We start from the raw sequence: 17,230 nt of genomic DNA on the forward strand, positions 1-17,230 counted from the left end.
CTGGCATATGGAGCTTGAGCACACAGGCTGACGATGACCGAGCTCACCCCAGTCGCTTTGATCTACAGGCACAGATCCGGCCTTCCTAGATTTCTCGTTCCCAATTACGCCAATATGTTAACAGCAGCACCCAGTCCTCTTTGCTCGTGGTTGGTGATTCTGGCTCACCGTTGCGTTCGCACGGTTTACTGTACGGTATTGCTCGAGATCCATGCTCTGTATCTGGGACCCTTTCTCGATACGTGCGGCGCCGGCAGCTAGTCAACCTGGTCCTTCAATCTATTACATTTGACGCAACTAGTGCAAACTGCATTTATTGGCTCGAGCTCTTAATATTGAACAACGATGGTGCCCGGGTTGTCAGGCAGAAGTAACTGGGTAGAGTTTGGGCAAACACGATCTCCCTTTATGGAATCTTACATCAAAGAAGTACGGAGTACATTTCAGGTTCTATCATCTCCTGTTCAGGTTCGATCGCTTCACGTGGCAATGTGGTACTACGAAAAACTCTAGAAGCAGTATTCTTCGGTCTTCTTTTCCTTCCTCTACCCCTGGTGCCCTGGTCCTTCACCCCGTACCTGCCCGGAATCATGTAAGAAAGAGTGACGAGCCGTCTCATGTCGTGGCCCTCGATTCTCCCGCTCCTCGCCCCGCCTGCTCTTCCCTTCCCTGCCTAGGACCCTGCGGCTATGGAGGGAGAAGAGTAGGAAGACGCCAAAGTCATTGCCTTTATTGCATTAGACTGGAAACCTAAGTGTAAGTAGAACGATGCCCGCCCAAATGAGCTTGTGCGGCGAGTCGTTGATTTTGAGCTGGCCCCTTCGCCGAAACACACCAACGACCGCGATGCCTTGATCCGCTGTCGTGTCAGGCGGGGGCCAGCCAGCCAGTAGAAGTCCACTGCTGAAGGGTTGAGGATAGGTGGCTCTGGTATGTAAGGCAGAGCAGATGCGAGCGGGCTTGCTGCTGCCGAGGACAAGGGCGTGGACGATCTTCGCGGTTATGGTATCACACGTGTTATGTTACTTTTGGAAGCTGCTGCTACGGGTGGGTTGCTGCTTTTTTTCCCTTTTGCGGCGGCTTGAGAAGAGAGCCTCCCTTACCGTTGTTTTCGGCGATATCACAACTTGTTGGTGTAACTTACTCGATTTACGCTGGTGATTTCGGGCGTAGCAAGGCCGAGATCCCACTCGTTCGGAGAACAGGGCGTTCTCGAGAGAGGCATGGCAAGAAAAGGACATTTTCCTTGGAAAACAACTTCCTGGGGGACTGCTTGGCGCACAATATTGTCAATGCTGATGCCACGCAGTACTCTTTGTCTCGAAAGTCTGCTCCGAGCCCTTGATGGAACAAGTCCCTCCGTCAGCAGTGTCCGACGTCAGAGACCCGGGGCTAGCATTATCATCACGGTTATCTAGGGAATGCGTTCTACTCGCCGTATCAGATCCGGACCGAAAGGAGTTGCCAACTCCGTCGCCGCGGACGTCAACGGCCCGGCGAAGGACTTCGGCTAGGAGCGCAACTCTTACTCTCTGGCTCTCATCTTCGTCTTCATCCTTTTCCTCGTCGTCACCTCGCCTCGCTGCACGAGTGTGCGATGGCTGCGGCGGAGGAGACGGCGAGGGCGGGGGCGTAGGCGGCGGAATCGAAAGCGGACACACGCTCTGCTGCTGGGCTTCGCGGCGGCGGCAGACGAGGCACTTGCCCGGTTGGCGGAAGACGCCGGAGCATGAAAGGTCTGGGCATTCTTTGTCACCCCGCGACGAGCCGTCGAGGGAGCGAGAGCGAGAGGTGGATGCTTGTTTGTAGCATGGGTGAGTTATGTGGTGGCCCTGCCAGCAGCCGCAGGCGACGTGGTAGACGTTTTCTGCGAGGCACATTTTGTGAGATGATTCTGTGCTGCGGTGTTTCCCTTGATGGTTGGGCTGTGTTGAGTGGCGAGGATGTTGGCTTACCTTGGTATATCGTCAGATTCGATCAGGAGGTGGACTGGTTCGAGTTGAGATTGGTGATGTGTGTCAATTGCTCTGTAGTGTTATCAAGCTTGGGGGTTTTCGAAGTCTTTGAAGGATGGGTGAGCTTTCGTTGTTCTATCCCTCTTTTCCGTCTCTTGTAAGTTGGGGCTTGGAGGGAAGCCTTGTGATATAGACCCAGGGAAGGGGAGACGCAGACATGCTTCTCGTGAACATGGCATCCGTAGATCTTTGTGATATGTGTTGTTGAAAGTTGAAGTTTACTTTGTTCGAATAAACACAATGGCTCTGATGTTGACGAGAGAAAGAAACTGGCTGAGTGTGTACGGAGGGGACTAGGGAGGACAATGAAGACTCTTCATTTTGAACAAGTTGCTCATTTCGCGCTTGGATGTCTCCCTTTCTGTGTTGGAAGTCGACTGGCTTCAAGCATATGTAAGCTATAATTATATATACACCCACCTCAAGCATCTCAAGACTAACCTCACAAAAGGAGTTGAGTGTTCAACTTAGGAGGTAATTTCGAATACCAGTATTCTTTCCATACGCCTCTGGCTCTGATATGCGAGCCTTACTCTAGTTCCAGGAAGAGGTGGAGAGATAGGCAGCCTTCAACATACCCGCTTTTAGGAGAGAGTCTTTGTTCCGATGAAGGAACTATCAGCTTGTCGAGCGGCTCGGTATAGCCCAGCCTTGGTTATTCGAAAGGGAGGCTTTTGTGCTTGCACGAAGAGGGTTGAGCGGCAACCCTATAGGCTTCCGATTAACAAAGGAATGGCTATTTGACCCAAGTGAAGCAGGTCTTCTAGAGAGAAGCAAATCATGAAGATCAAGCAGAGAGATCGTGCATTAGGTTGTGACGTCGGGATTGGATGGTTCATAAATCTTCAGAATCAATACTTGCTAGTTCTGGATTTACCTTGATCTCTCGACTGATTTACATGCCAAATGCCGCCGAGATTTGCGTAGAAAAGGTGGCAAACGAAAGTCTCATAGTTTCATAATCGTATCTTCATTTCTACACATCTACTCTAAAGTCCGCAACATCATTTCCCCTTTCCAATCTCCATCATCCCCTGTTTATTTCTTCGCAACATCTCGCATCGCACCTAATCAACCAACCTGGCAAGGTGAACACCATCATACAACGGCATCAACCAAGAATCCAGCCTCGGCTCATCATGCACGGCGCTGTTGAACTCGCGCAGCTTATCCACGTCCTCGGATTTCCAGTACGCTGCGCGTTCGCCCTTCTCGCGCTGCACCCACGGGTTCTCGTCCGAGTCGTCGGCGACGATACCGCGGCGGAGGACGTTGTCCGCGACGATGAGGCCGCCCGCACGAAGGAGACGGTTCTTGCCGTCTTTCTGCGATGCGGCGAGGATGGTGGATAGGTAGGATGGGTATCCTGACTTTTGGGCGTCGATGAAGATTAGGTCGTAGGGTTCTGAGGGGTTTAGGGTTGGCAGACTGATTTTGAGTGTTAGTTATGTGGGATGGAGGTGGTCTCTCACAGCCCCTTTAGTGCTACCCATCTTCTTCGTTCTTATCCGACGAACGTTCGGTGGCACTAGAGGGGCCGAAAGAGTAGTAATTCGAGCCTCGGAAGGGAATCTCACGTCTCCAGAGCGTCGCCGACAACGACGGACGCGTTCTTGATGCCGTTGGCGGCCCAGGCCTCCTCGGCTTGCTTTGCGTAGTCTGCGCTGAACTCGAGGCCGGTGACGGTGCCTTCTGGGCCTACGGCGTGGGACCAGACCATGCCGGAGTAGCCTACGTAGACGCCGATTTCGAGGACTATGGAGGGGTGATGTTTTGTTAGCATTGGTTTCTGAGTTTTGAGTTGAGCCGCATGAGAGCCGCGTGTGTCAACCCTTGACTCCTTGGCTCCACGAGAATTGGCCGTGGCTAAGACATGAGGCATTGTAGAGAAGGTTGACAACCCCCTGAATTATTCACCTAGATCTCTCTCATATCTCACTTGAGTTCGGACTATGATTGAGTTGAGTTGAGTTGAGTTGCTTCACAGGAGACACAGCGTCGCAGGCCCAAAAGCGTCCAACAACTCTCAAGCAAACCCACCGCGTCAAACGCCCTCTCCTCTCTCACCCAAACGCAGAAAGAAAGCGGCAAAACGAGAAAAGAGGTCGATATGAAAGAACGCACTTCTCTTGGCCCCAATAAGCTTCGCAATCCAAATGTGGTTCTGCGCCTGAAAATTGCTAATCATCAACATGGACGTCTCGGGCTGCGTCTTGTCAATGTGGTCGTGGTAGGCGATAATGTGCGCGGGCAGGTCGGTGGAGCGGGACTCGGAATACGTCGTCACGTTGCGCGAGACGGACTCGTTTGGGTAGAGGACCGAGACGGAGGACTTCATCTTTTCTTTGTGCTTGGCTGTGTGACTTTTCTGAAGCTATGAAATGGGCGCGGTTTTCTTGGATATTGGAAGAATCAAAGTTGTCTAGTAAGAGTGTTGTCGTTTTGTGAGACGTTATGAGGATGAGGTGAGCTGGTTGATCTGGATCGAGTCAGGTGGATCGCAACGGGACCATTCGTCGGCACTCCTCGTCAAACAAGTGTATGAAGTGCAAAAGTTGTGATTTCCAAACAGAGAAACCAGAATGGTAAAAGAGAGAGAGAGAGCCTGGTGTATTTATGCCAAGTATGAAGTTCCCAAACGACCCCCCTCCCCTCCTCCCCCGCCAAACGTCGCGTTGGCGTCGATTGTTAAGTCATCCTCTCATACCTTAGATGACAAGTGACAACCACGGACATCGTGTCACAACAACCCCGGTCCCATCCCGCGCGCGGAACAGGTGGACATGAAGAGCAAACGTCGCGCCCTAGTTCCGAGAGCTGAAGCAGAGATCGACCCCTCCATTCATCGGTGCGGGTTCCACCCCCACCACTTTCCATCCCCCGCATTCGGAGCAAGATGCCGGTTGTCGAGTGTGGTCAGTAGGTAGCGTCCCCCGGTTGCGCAATCGCCCACACTCACCACCCCCCGCCAGAAGGAATAGAAGACTCCAGTGGCATTCAAAGAATATCCGTACCGGACATAAGTGAGATAGAAGTAACCAGATAACCTGCCTTTTCGGCCGAAGTCGCCATGAAAGCTCGGCTCGGCGATTGGGTGCCTTGATGGAGCACACAAGTCAGTCTGCTTCGTTCGGACTTATTTCTTCAGACGACGAGGCGCTTGGTGGATCTATCTTTACCCAACCAACCGCATCGAACTGCTACAACTTCCACGTCTAGAAATCGTCGGGCCTGACACACGGCACTTTTGGAGAGGAGGGGGGGTTGTAGTTACTTTTGTGAGGTTACTTCGATATCGGCCCTCCGTTTTCGCCGCATTCTTGCCCACTTGGGGAATTGCTACCCTTTTACTTTTTGTACTTTTTTCTTGACAGGTGCTTGTTTTACAGCGGGAGGTTAATCTTGCATTTCGATTTGAGAGAGGGGGAACGGGCAAACATTGCATCTGCCTGCACGACATCATGCATACTTTGGATTAAATCCGTACCGGCCGAAGAAGAAGGGGGAAAAAAAGAGTTGGGATGGAAGGGAAGTTTTTGGAAACGGGTTACAGACGCGCTCGGTGCCGTTGCGGCGTGACTATCTACTGCTTGAGGTACCTTACTCCCGAGGTTCCTTATTTGAGTATCTTACAGACCACACCGCACCATCCCATGACAAATGCCGTTTCTGTTTCGGGAAGGAGGGGCGGTTCCGAGGGACGACTACTACAGCAAGGTGATTCTTCAGTGACATTGTAAAGAACCACATCAAAAACCCAAATTGCTGACTTATCTACGTAACGGCGTTTTGCACTCAACCTTTCTCTTGAACACATACCGTGCTTAATAGCTGCGCGTAACCTGTTTTCTCCTAAGTTCACTTTCTCATCAAGGGCAAATCCAGTCATAAAGTGGTTTCCAAAGTGTTGTATTAAGGCGGGGAACTTTAATGTCTAGTGACCTAATTAACAAAAAACTACACAACTAGAAACAAAAACCCTCCGCGATATATCTAGCACCAAAGAGACGGAGCGACAGGAAGTTACTCCTGACAGAATCAAGTCTTTTGTTGCCCAAAAATCCCACGCCAAGGGCTGATGATTCTCATATGCTCTTCCGCTCAACACTTTCCCCTCCCTTTTCTCTTCAAGAACAACGACCACTGATCTCCATATCATACGCTTTACCTCAGAGGCAGGAGTCTACTTGTTTCCAGTAACTGCTTTCCAGTAGCTACTCTGCAGTGGGTCATACCCCTCACAGGCACCTTTGTAAAAGCGTCTTCCGTTAGTTGATAGAGACACCTAGAGGAAGAAGGCGGCGACCAGGAGAGCACCGGCAAGCGTGAGAGGCGCCTTGACGTAGCTGCCGCCAGCGGTGACGACCGTGGAGGGCTTGCCTCCAGTGGTAGATGGCTGGGTGGGAGGCTGCGCCGGAGTCTGGGCAGGAGGCTGCGCGGGCTGCGTGGGAGGCTGCGTGGGAGGCTGCGCGGGAGGTTGCGCGGGAGGTTGCGCAGGGGGCTGAGCCGGAGGCTGCGAAGGGGGTTGAGAAGGAGGTTGCGCTGGAGGCTGAGAAGGAGGTTGAGAAGGCGGTTGCGCTGGAGGCTGAGAAGGAGGTTGAGAAGGCGGTTGCGCTGGAGGCTGAGCGGGAGGCTGCGAGGGAACAGTGGCAGGCTTGTTCGCAGTGACGGTAGAGTTTTGGTAACGGACTCTGGTGACCGTAGGGCAAGGCGTGCTCGAGGCCTGAGGGGTGACGGGAACAGCCTTCTGCGAAGACGCGACGACAACGACGGAGGCCGAAGACGCAGGCGGCACAGCGCGCTGGGAGGAGACCACGACAACGGGCTTGGAGGAAGATGAAACGGCTTTCTGCGAAGACAGGACAACGACGACGGCAGAGGTGGTGGCCTTGGCGGTCGTGGTGGTCTTGGGCTTCGGGGAAGTCGTCACCTTCTTGGTGGCCGAAGTGCAAGGGGTTGTGGCGTTATGACGGCGGCTGGAGGTTACCACTACCTTGGAAGAGGTCTTGGGCTTGTGGGTGGTTGAGGGCTTCTTCGAGCTGGAGGAAGACTTGCCGGAGGAAGACTTGCCGGAGGAAGACTTGCCGGAGGAAGACTTGCAGGGGGTGGTTGTGGGCTTCTTAGAAGTGGAAGACACACAGGGGGTAGTGGTCTTCTTGGTTGAAGTGCTGCAAGGTGTGGGTGAAGGCTTCTTGGAGGTGGTGCAAGGAGTCGTTGTGGACTTCTTGGAAGTAGAGCAAGGCGTGGACGTTGGCTTCTTAGAGGTCGTGCAAGGAGTGGTGGTAGACTTCTTAGACGTAGAGCAAGGCGTCGTGGTGGGCTTCTTGGAGGTGGTGCAAGGCGTCGTGGTGGGCTTCTTAGACGTAGAGCAAGGCGTCGTGGTGGGCTTCTTGGAGGTGGTGCAAGGCGTCGTGGTGGGCTTCTTAGACGTAGAGCAAGGCGTCGTGGTGGGCTTCTTAGACGTAGAGCACGGAGTAGGCGTGGGCTTCCTGGTGGAAGTGGTGCAAGGGGTAGTCGTGGAGGTGGTCGTGCAAGGCTGGGTGACGGTGACGACCTTTGTGCTCCAAGTCCAGGTCGGCCGGCCGGGGCCGGGCACAAAGACCCGGGACACGGTCGTCTCGAAGATGGTCTGCGGGTCCAGGGGCACGGCGGGGAAGTCGGGCTGCGACGGCTGCCAGCCGGCCGGACGGGTCGAGGTGAACATCTGGGACTGGGCCAGTCCGGAGAGGACGGCAACGGCGATGGCGGTGACCCTCATGATGTCTGAGAAGGGGGGTAAGGTGGGAAATGAGAGAAAATGGTAAAAACGATTGACTGAGAGACGAAGTGAAAGGTTCCCGCCTTCCCTACACGATGACAGTGAGCGAGTGACTGATGAATCGGATGATGAAAGAGGAGAAAGTCTGGAGTCTACTCCTCGACTCGCTTTACTTATAACCGTCGGCCTGGTGGCCTTCGGCGACCTTGATCCTCGATAGTCCTTCATGTCTGCAAGGCTTGTTGAGTATCGGTTGCTCATGATGTCGGAAAGAGAGTTTGGGCCGGATGGAGCAACAATCAGACACCGGGGCTCAACATGAAGTTCGTAGACCTCAGGGTTGTGAAGCCATCGAAGCTTATGCAGAAAGCTTCTCCCACTTGATCCACTTGGGACGTAAGCTCGTCCTCCTTCCTCCAGATTGACGGAGCCAAATATCGATGGCAACAAGTCAAGGTTTTTTCTTCAAGCCACTGGAACCTCTGCGGAATATCTCAAGGCGCCGTTCTGGAGCTAGACAGCCAGGCCAGGTTGCTTGCGAATACGGTCTCCCATGAGAGAAACATTGGTTTTGGCGAGTAAGAGCACTGGAGGGCGCGAGTGGTTGAAGTCTTTTCACGCATTGCCGACACTATTGGCGCTCACTATACGATCTTGATGGGGCAGCTGCATGTTTGAACCTGTGCTTGGAAATTGATGAAAACGCTTGGGTACATATTGGTGGCGGGACCTCTATCGGACCTCTTCCATCATTTGGTCGCCTGCCATTCGCTTTTCGTGATAATTCTGCAGCGCACCGTATACCTTTGGTCATGATACTCGACACCCACAGCTTGTTGACTCCGATGAGCGGCGTTGTGACTCGAAAACGGAAGAGTGGTGATTTGTGCACCTTGACGGAGCTCTCGACGCGGTCGAAAAGCCTTGTGCTTGTGGTCTCCAAGCTCCCCTCAGCATCTGCAGTCTGCAATGCTCAGCTCTGTGTGTTCCGTGTCGGACCATGCTCGCTATGTATGCCTTCTGTCGACTCCATTCTTTCCCACTCTCGGAACACGCTTCCAGAACCTAACGCCATATTGCCGCGCATTTTAGTAATCGGAGTCATTGAACAGACCGAACCGCATCCGGTGGCTCTGCGTAGGTTGTCAGCTTTGAACTTTGTATGTCTTGTGTCAAGAAAGGGGGAAAACATACAAAAGGCAGCTTGGGGATGACAACTGCCAACACAGCCAAGAAGTTGATGCTAAAGTAGGCGAGGTCGTAGTGCGTGTAATGCGTGCTGAGGAGGAACAGCACGATTGGCACGCTGAGCAAAAACTTCTTGGCGGGTGTGTATTGAGCCCCATCGTCGATTTGTTCCCACATGTTCAGGTTATCAAAAGCACCGCCGTTGAACTCGAATGGCACGCCGCGAACGTAATGAAACATGATGTAGGATCCAAACATGTACGAGATATTCGTCAGAGTCCAGGATGTCTCCTGTGACACGCCCGGCATGACATCGTAGAATATCTTCAAGCAAAGGATGAGGACGAAATGGATTGTCCAGGCGCCTGTAGACGGTGATTGTCAGTTCCTGTTTTCCTACCTTCCAATGGGACTAGATGAGCTGGCACGCGACCAAAGCAAAGAGAATGGAAAGGGGCCATGGGATAGCTTCCGATCAGGGAGCTTCGCGCGGGGCTCACCTTTGGCATTGACCCAGTTCGCATTGAGGTTGGGCACGACGGCCTGGTCGCTTATCTGCTCGAGTGTCTCTTGGGGTTCGTAATGGACCTGGAGGATACTGCTAGATCTCCTTCTGCGGGCACCGGGTTCCGCCATTGCTCTGTACGATCCGCTGCCACTTCGCGGAGGATTTGTGGCCGCGTCGTACGAGACGGTGCGAGAGAGGAGGATTGGGGAAGACAGTTTGGCGGTGTTGAAGGGGGCGTTGGGGTGCGAGTTGGGTTTTGTGGGTGGAATGGAAGAGGGGAAAGTCTCTGCGGGCTCTCGGGATCGTCGTCGGCGTCCTCGTGATGCTGGGGTTCGGCGGAGTGATGAATTTGTCGTGTGCTGGCGGCCCCCTTGATGATGTCACGGGGAAAGCGAGCAGCAATTGACGTTACGTTGAGTTTGATGTTGATGCAGGTGTTGTATATAGGAGATGCTGGGACTGAATGTGGTTGAAATTTGATGGAAGCGAGAGTAGAGAAAAAGGTGTCGTCGGGACAGTCGAAGAGAAGCGAGAGCGAGATTCTGGCTGCGAATGTTGGGGATGCCGTCGTCGTAATAGTCTACTTGGCAATGGGATGAAGGAGAGGATGGGACATTTTCCCTTAGATATTCATAGTAGGGTAGCAGCAGCAGCAGCCAGCGGAACGGGGGCACTCAACTGGGGGGTGGAGGGAGGAGGACAAAAAAGAATGGGGCTATTGGACAGTCCCCGACAAGGCCACGGCACAGGGCCTCAGGTGCAGGGCAGCTGCGCGTGCAGGCAATGGGAACCAGGCACAGTGAAGACTCCACTCATCCACTCCTTCCCAGCAAAAGACACGACAGGACAAACTTGAGATTGGGATCCGAGCCGACAGACAGCTACAGACAGCACCAGTTCCCTTCACCTTCCCAGTTCATGGCAGCCAGTGCCAGCCGACACGAGCGTACCGAGAGGAGGACACATTGATGCGGACGACGGGCATGGAGCCCACCCCACCCGGTCAGGGTCGTTCAGGGGACCACCCCAATTTCAGCGGGTACGGGAGACTTGGAGAGGGGGAGTTACATACAGTACAAGCACTGGCAGGTCCTGATGGAAGAAAGAGACGGGAACTGACTGGATGGACGGGACGCAAAGGCTCCGGAACCAAAGGAGGACTGGACGGAATTGGACCTGGACCAGGGACACCTGCGTTCACAGGAGAGAAAACAGAGCGGGAGGCAGGGCAGGCATTCCCGCCTCTGGGAGCCGTAGAAGGTATGTGCGGATGGCATGGGAAGCCCGCCACTATCTCGCTCTCAACTTGCAAAGAGGCTCTTACACCTTATCGCCTTGGCCCAGGAAGCTTTTCCACCAGGTGCGACATGCCCAGCCGGTACACACACCCGACGATATGCTGCTCGATTTGACAACCTTCTCCCTCCCCCACCATCGAAGAAGAAGAAGAAAAGAAGGGACTCTGATCGTTGCATACAGATCCTCCCCCAGCTCTCACATACAGCACACGGCATACGGCATGCGCACAACCCTGCCGAGAGCACGGCTCCACGGCTAGACCAAGCACGAGAAAAGATCGAATACCTACCTGCATTCTCCGTACATACAGCGACGCGTCCCGCGGGAAGGGCATTGATGGCCGACGTGAAGCACAGCCAGCCAGACAGACGGTCAGACTCAGACCCAACATGCCACTGTCCTGCCGCACAGATATCCGTACTGTAAGCTCCCCTGCGTTTCCTGGCCCGGCCAATCGTGTTGCAGGATGGATAGCGCAGGACGGAGGCCGGAGCAGCATGCGGCGTAGGTTCACAGCCGCATTTGCTAGCGAATTGGGGCCAGGAAGGGGTTTCCCTGGCCACATTCAACTAGGAAGATGCCCCTATTTCCGACATTTAGTGACGGCAAATCGGTGGTCAATGGCCATTGGGGAGGATGAGATACAGCAAGCAATGAGCAGACTGGCCAGATGTGGAAGCACTCTCACACCCATCCGGATACAACCGCTGGATCGACCCTATCACACAGGACCGCCTACATACGCGGCATGAACATGCCATCCAGGACTGAAGAGAGGCTAAGCTTTGTTGAGCCGGAAGGAGCACAGCAACAGCAGAGCAGCACGATCATATACGGCCCATGCGTGCCATCTTCTCTTCGCCTCACATCATGACATGGATCACATCACACCTGGGGTTCCCGGCGTCCGGTCATCGTTTCCAGATTTGCGTACGGAGACGGATGGAGGCGCGCAAAGAAGGACGATGGCGGCATGGACCCTCCTCCCCAAGTTGTCGATGCCGTCCCAGATTCCGTATTCTGTACTCCGTACTTGTCTTCCCCAAGACATACGGTGTTGCTCGTTTTCTTCCCACCTTTCCGCTCCTCGATTTGACAAAAGTCATCGTTATCTGAGCTAAATCTGTCGCCCTCGGTCTCCACTAAGCGGGCTGTGCGACAACTTATTGCCTGTAGTGGTTCGTTGCGTTGCGTGGGATGGATGGATAGGCAAGAAAAGGAGACGTGGAATTCCTGGACATCCGGGATATCTCACCGAACCACACAAAGTGCGTCACTGATGGAATGCCAAAGTTTCTTGTCCACATTAGGCCCGACCCCTGGTCACGTCTGCCGATATCGAGCTGTTGCAACACGCATAGGCGCAGACGTTTAGCCAGCTGATGTTGTAGAGATACGTGAATACTAAACTACATTCGAGCCCATTACTCATTGCAGCTTCATACTCGCGGGTAAATTCGTGGCGTGTCTTGCGCCCGGACGACGCGAAGTTCCAACACGCAATGCCGTGGTCACACTTTGGACAGAAAGCAGCAGATTCATGAGACCACGATATGCCCGTTCAAAGGTGTCGCATAATACCATACCTTTCCCATGGGCCATCCATTGAACCCCTCCAACTCTTGCCCCAGTTTGTGTAACTCGTCCGCCTGCCATTGTCGACGCTTGGTCCAGGTGGCAGGTGTGCAGAAAAGTTCTAGCCTCATTTCCGACCACCAGGATCTCATTTCTACTTTCCTCAGTTCTGCGGGTTGCGGATCGGATGTTTGTAATTAGATGAAAATCGATAGGCCCGAGGTGCCAATTCTAGAAGCATTCACTTTCGCTTCCGAGTTTCTGCTTTGCAAAATGACACCGACCAGTCCGACACCGCCTCAGGTGGGCACCGACCTGTAATTAGTGAAGGTCCCAGGTTTGACAGGGCAATCAGTCGGGTCCCCTGGTTAAGCGAGGAGAAAGGGACCTGCCTTACATAATGACTGAGGTGAGAGATGTAAATTGGCACTGTGCCGTGGCCCGCACCTCTGAAAAATCGAACAAACCAAGGCGAGGTGTCAAGGTGTCTACGGAAAGACGGGACCCGGCAGCACAGGTAGTGAAGACCGGCAGGGAGAGTCAGCCGCGGCCAGGTGCAAGAGGTCCGGCGCGTCGGTTTGGCGACACAAACGCGGTTATTCTTCGGCCGGCCGTTTTTTTGTGACGTCTGGTCTGCTGTGGGTACCCGACAAACAACCCTGCATACAATTTTTGATCAGAGGAGACGGCGGTCTTTTCCTGTTGATGCCGAACGACGTCGAGAGATACTGACCGTTGAGGTTTTATCCGTTCCCACTCAAGCACTCCGATCGCTGGATTTGAGCAAGTCTATCCGCCGGCGAGTTCCCAGCGGATCGGAATTAGGGTTTCTAGGTGCGACCGAGCATTGTCATCCTCAGGCAAATCGCGAATTCTCATGACCTTGGAGTTGTGATTCACATTCTCATTTGCCGGACACACGAATGCGAAATATTCCAACTTGGGAAAGACATCACGTTTTCCCGGAGTATTCCAGCACGGCACCCACTCATTTGAACACCTGACCCCTCAAAGTAAGGCATTGGAGAGACGTCGAATTTTGGTACAGCGTGGTATATCTTACAGTACACCGCAGTCACTGAATTTTCACACACCGCCATCAAGCGCTACATCATGGAGACATCAGAGTCAGCAGCACAAGCCGTTCCGGTCCTTAGCACTGGGAACGATGCCAAACGAGTATCGAAGAAGCGGTCGCTGGAAGACGTTGAGCAGGGAGATATGATGCCCAACGGATCACAATCTCATCGGGCCTCATCGCATGAGCCCGAGGCCAAGCGAGCGAGAACGGAGCAAATCGGTCAATCAGTCGAGCAGGATGTGTCAATGGACTCGGAAGGCGCCGATGAGGGCGAGCTGGAGGAAGACGGAGAGGTTCTACCTTCCGAACCCGAATCCGAAGACCAGAGGGTCGTCGCCGCAGAGAGTGGAGGAAACGCCGGATCTCGCACGCGTTCAAAGGCGTCTTCTTCGGGGGAAGAGTCAGATGCAGGCAGCAAACGGACGACCCGTTCAATGTCGGCGGCGGCGAGTGGCCCATCTCAAGTTGGATGGAATCAAGGCATCACGTCCCAGATCCGGACATCACTTGGAGGGCCCAAGACCAAGGCCGCACCGGTGCCGGCCAAGGTCTCTATTACTGAGGAGGAAAGCGCGGCTGCTGCCGCACCTGCATCCGATTCTCAAGAAGCGCCTGCACCGACCGAGGCAGCCGAGCCAGCCCAACCTGCCCAACCGGCATCAAAGGAGCCCAAAATCTCTCGACAGCAGCGAAGAGCCGAAGCCGCCGCTCTCGAGAAAGAAAAGGCACAAAATGAAAAGAGTGCTTTCGTCTATGAGGGTATGACTTTCTTCCAACCCAACAAGAAGACGCTTTTGCAACCAAAGGGAAACAACCTAGGCAGTGGAGTGTGGAGATCCAAGTTTAAGAGCTGGGCCCAGTCATTCATCAGCCGCAATAGCGAGCAGGAGCAGCTGCTCACGCCCGAAATTCTCGTCGCCGCTCTGCAGGACTACATTGCGCATCGGGCGCAGTGGAATAAGAAGAGGCAGTCCCCGGCCGCCACCACCGAGTCACGCAAGCCCGAAACGAGGACTGACATGGCCTCCATCCTGGCGTCGGCTGTGAAGAAGCCTACACGCCAGCTAGGATCGGAAGAGTCGCCCCTGATCATCCACGACGACGAGGACGAGGTCGACGACGACATTCAAAAAGTATCACCTTCCGGTGCCAGACGGGAGTCCAGCGATCAACATTCGGCTACAACACCATCTCAAAATGACGTGGTGGAAGTGGTGGACGACGAGGACGAGGAGATGGAAGAAGAGCAAGGTGAACCTGGACCGGCGATCATGACCGAGGAGGAGGACCTGGAGCAGCAACGAAAGTACTTCCCTGGCCTGGCAGACACCGCCCAGATCTGCGTGTACTGCGCAACTCTCGGACACACCTCGATGGCTTGCCCCAACACTCGTTGCAAGTTCTGCGAACATACCGACCACTTTTCGTGGAACTGCCCTACACGCGAGAGGTGCACTAAGTGTCGCCAGCTCGGCCACGGCAAGACCCAGTGCAAGGAGAAGCTCATTCATCTGGATGAGGAGGGTATGGAGTGTGCCCTATGTGGCTCCCAGGCTCATCAGGAGAACGAGTGCGAGAGAGTCTGGCGCTCATACAAGCCTCCGAGGATGATCAAGAAGGTTAAGCCGTTCCCCGCCTTCTGCGGCTTTTGCGGAAACGAGAGCCACTACTCTTCCGATTGTCATCTGAACCGTGACAGACCGAAAAGCGAAACGTGGACGCTCAAGAACAGACACCTCTACGTCGACAAGAACGCAACCGATGGCCCGATCAGCGACTTCGCTAGTCAGCCCCAGAACCCCAAGTTCGCCCCTCTCTCGATCAAGGGCTCTGCAGCCAAGCGAAACCACATCTTCTACCCCGATAGCGACGGGTCGGAGGAGGGCGAGTTCATCAGTCAGAAGGTGAAGCCGCGTGCTCCACTCGGCAACATCCAGATGTCGACCAACCTCCAGATCAACGCCGGCAACTTTGGACCACCACCGCAGACGCAGTCAAACGGGCGCGGTGGCCAGCAGCGAAATGGGTGGTCAGCGCAGCAGCCTCCCCTCCCTCCAGGACCTCCACCTCCAGGACCGCCACCACAGGGCTCGTACTCGCGAATGTCTGGAAGCCACAACAACCAGTCGCGCCAGCCGGCGAACGGTTTACCCCCCAAGCCCCCAGCACCGCAGTCGCAGCAACACGGGCGAGCAGGACCGAATCCGCCGAAGAAGCAGAGGACAAGGAACCATTCCGGAAACTCCAATGCGGGAGCCGCGCAGCAGCAGCAGAACGGTGGGGGCTCGGCGGCATCGCGCCGAAGGGGCAAGAACAAACGCGGTGGGAAGCAAGGATGAGCGTTTGGAATGATTGGCCAGCGCGCGACGCCGTTGGAAAAAGGGGCGTACAGTACGCTGGACAGGATGGATGGGTGTGTCGCGCGACCGCGAGCAAAGGTGGTCCGAAGTCACGGGAAGAGGCGAGGAACATCATGTACGACAAAAGTGTACGAGTTGCGACAAGAAACTCTCGAAGCGAAATCGGAGGGAAGGAGACTCAGACAGCAGCGTGACGATGCGCGACGGAAATGCGCGACGACAGCCTTGCCTTTATGGTTGGGTGAACGATTATGGACGAAACTGCGCGGCGAGGGCGGAAGGGGGTGGTGGTTAGCTTTACATTTTGCAAGCGGGAAGATGGAGTTGCGTCGGGCCAATCGTTGCGCATGCGCAAGTTGACGTGGACTGATTTCCTGCACACAACAGTATTCCCTATCTCGGAAGTGGATCAGGGTCATTAGGTTGACCGGAAGCCGGGTGCGGGAGACAGTAGGTGTCTTGGAGAGGACTCGGGATCAGTAGATTTCTTAATGAACCCCCCCCGGTTATTCGCACAGAAAGCTGGTGGGTTAGAATTACTACTATTTTGCGTTTTATAAACTTTCGTCGTCGGACCTGGTGTGTTTGACCGGCCTGTGGATGGATTTTACATCTGGATTTTGAATTTTTTTTTTTCCATCACTTGAAGACATGGATTTTGAGTAGCCGAGACCGAAAAGTCTCGTTCTGGGAAACTAACAAGGGATCATGTCGATTTTTGACTCATTGCGAAATGCCACGACATTGGGAAATCATCCCTGGCTGGCCACTTTCGTGGCTGGGGGAGGAAGATTGAATCATTGACGGTGAAGAGGCCGTGTCGTCTAGACGATACTAACCTGCTCTTTACCGCAAGTTGTTTCGGCATGGGATGGACATAGTCAAGGGTTAGAGGAAAGCGATAGGACAGTTTCCGCGCGGCTTGGGGGGGGGGGGGGGGGGGGAGGGAAGATGGGGGGGGGTGGGGGTGGAGGCGACTAGTTAATACTGTCATTCTGTGTTGGGTTGGGGGGGAGGGGGTAGAAGAGGAGGTGAGGGGGGAGGGAGGAGAGAGGGGGGGGGGGGGGGGGGGGGGGGGGGGGGGGGGGTGGCGTAAGAAGAAAAAGGGAAAAAAAAAAAGGATATCGTGGTCTTCTTGTTCCCCGGGGGCGTGTCTATTTTGTTCGTTTTGATGTATGTCGGTAACTTGGTTGAACATGGACGGCGCCTAGGCTTGGTGTATTAGTCACAATGTCGACCACGTCGTAGGCATTGCCTTGGTTTTTGCACCCTTGGGAAACGCTTGGGCTTCAATATAAAAAATTTGTCGTGGACTTGTTGTGTGGACGGACGAGGGTTTTTGACGATTTGTCGGTGTGTGTGCGTGTGTGGTGTGTAAGTGCGTCGTTGCGGACTTGCGGTGCGGTCAGTGTCTGGGGGCTGGGTTAAAGTTGTGGATATGATTTT

The 17,230-nt window shown here is 54.3% G+C and overlaps 6 protein-coding genes across 6 annotated transcripts; 2 read left to right on the forward strand and 4 right to left on the reverse strand.

Moving 5' to 3' along the window:
• Positions 1 to 948: 948 nt before the first annotated feature.
• Positions 949 to 1,161, forward strand: CTAM01_04062 (uncharacterized protein; the record flags this gene model as incomplete). The annotated part of the gene is made up of 1 exon (XM_060520092.1): positions 949 to 1,161. One exon carries the CDS (start codon positions 949 to 951, stop codon positions 1,159 to 1,161), a length of 213 nt encoding a protein of 70 aa, XP_060385513.1.
• A 128-nt stretch (positions 1,162 to 1,289) lies between these two features.
• On the reverse strand, positions 1,290 to 1,880 carry CTAM01_04063 (uncharacterized protein; the record flags this gene model as incomplete). Its single annotated transcript, XM_060520093.1, has 1 exon — positions 1,290 to 1,880. The coding sequence occupies one exon, from the start codon at positions 1,878 to 1,880 to the stop codon at positions 1,290 to 1,292; it is 591 nt and encodes a 196-aa protein (XP_060385514.1).
• A 1,202-nt stretch (positions 1,881 to 3,082) lies between these two features.
• On the reverse strand, positions 3,083 to 4,353 carry CTAM01_04064 (O-methyltransferase; the record flags this gene model as incomplete). The annotated part of the gene is made up of 3 exons (XM_060520094.1): positions 3,083 to 3,443; positions 3,593 to 3,770; positions 4,140 to 4,353. 3 exons carry the CDS (start codon positions 4,351 to 4,353, stop codon positions 3,083 to 3,085), a joined length of 753 nt encoding a protein of 250 aa, XP_060385515.1.
• Positions 4,354 to 6,300: 1,947 nt separating this feature from the next.
• Positions 6,301 to 7,773, reverse strand: CTAM01_04065 (uncharacterized protein; the record flags this gene model as incomplete). Its single annotated transcript, XM_060520095.1, has 1 exon — positions 6,301 to 7,773. The coding sequence occupies one exon, from the start codon at positions 7,771 to 7,773 to the stop codon at positions 6,301 to 6,303; it is 1,473 nt and encodes a 490-aa protein (XP_060385516.1).
• A 1,088-nt stretch (positions 7,774 to 8,861) lies between these two features.
• Positions 8,862 to 9,597, reverse strand: CTAM01_04066 (ORMDL family protein; the record flags this gene model as incomplete). The annotated part of the gene is made up of 3 exons (XM_060520096.1): positions 8,862 to 8,906; positions 8,968 to 9,326; positions 9,462 to 9,597. The coding sequence occupies 3 exons, from the start codon at positions 9,595 to 9,597 to the stop codon at positions 8,862 to 8,864; spliced, it is 540 nt and encodes a 179-aa protein (XP_060385517.1).
• Positions 9,598 to 13,456: 3,859 nt separating this feature from the next.
• On the forward strand, positions 13,457 to 15,763 carry CTAM01_04067 (zinc knuckle; the record flags this gene model as incomplete). The annotated part of the gene is made up of 1 exon (XM_060520097.1): positions 13,457 to 15,763. One exon carries the CDS (start codon positions 13,457 to 13,459, stop codon positions 15,761 to 15,763), a length of 2,307 nt encoding a protein of 768 aa, XP_060385518.1.
• Positions 15,764 to 17,230: the final 1,467 nt, after the last annotated feature.

This window comes from Colletotrichum tamarilloi (genome assembly GCF_030869305.1).
Source record: "Colletotrichum tamarilloi strain Tom-12 chromosome Unknown Scaffold_9.1, whole genome shotgun sequence".
Classification (NCBI taxonomy): domain Eukaryota; kingdom Fungi; phylum Ascomycota; class Sordariomycetes; order Glomerellales; family Glomerellaceae; genus Colletotrichum; species Colletotrichum tamarilloi.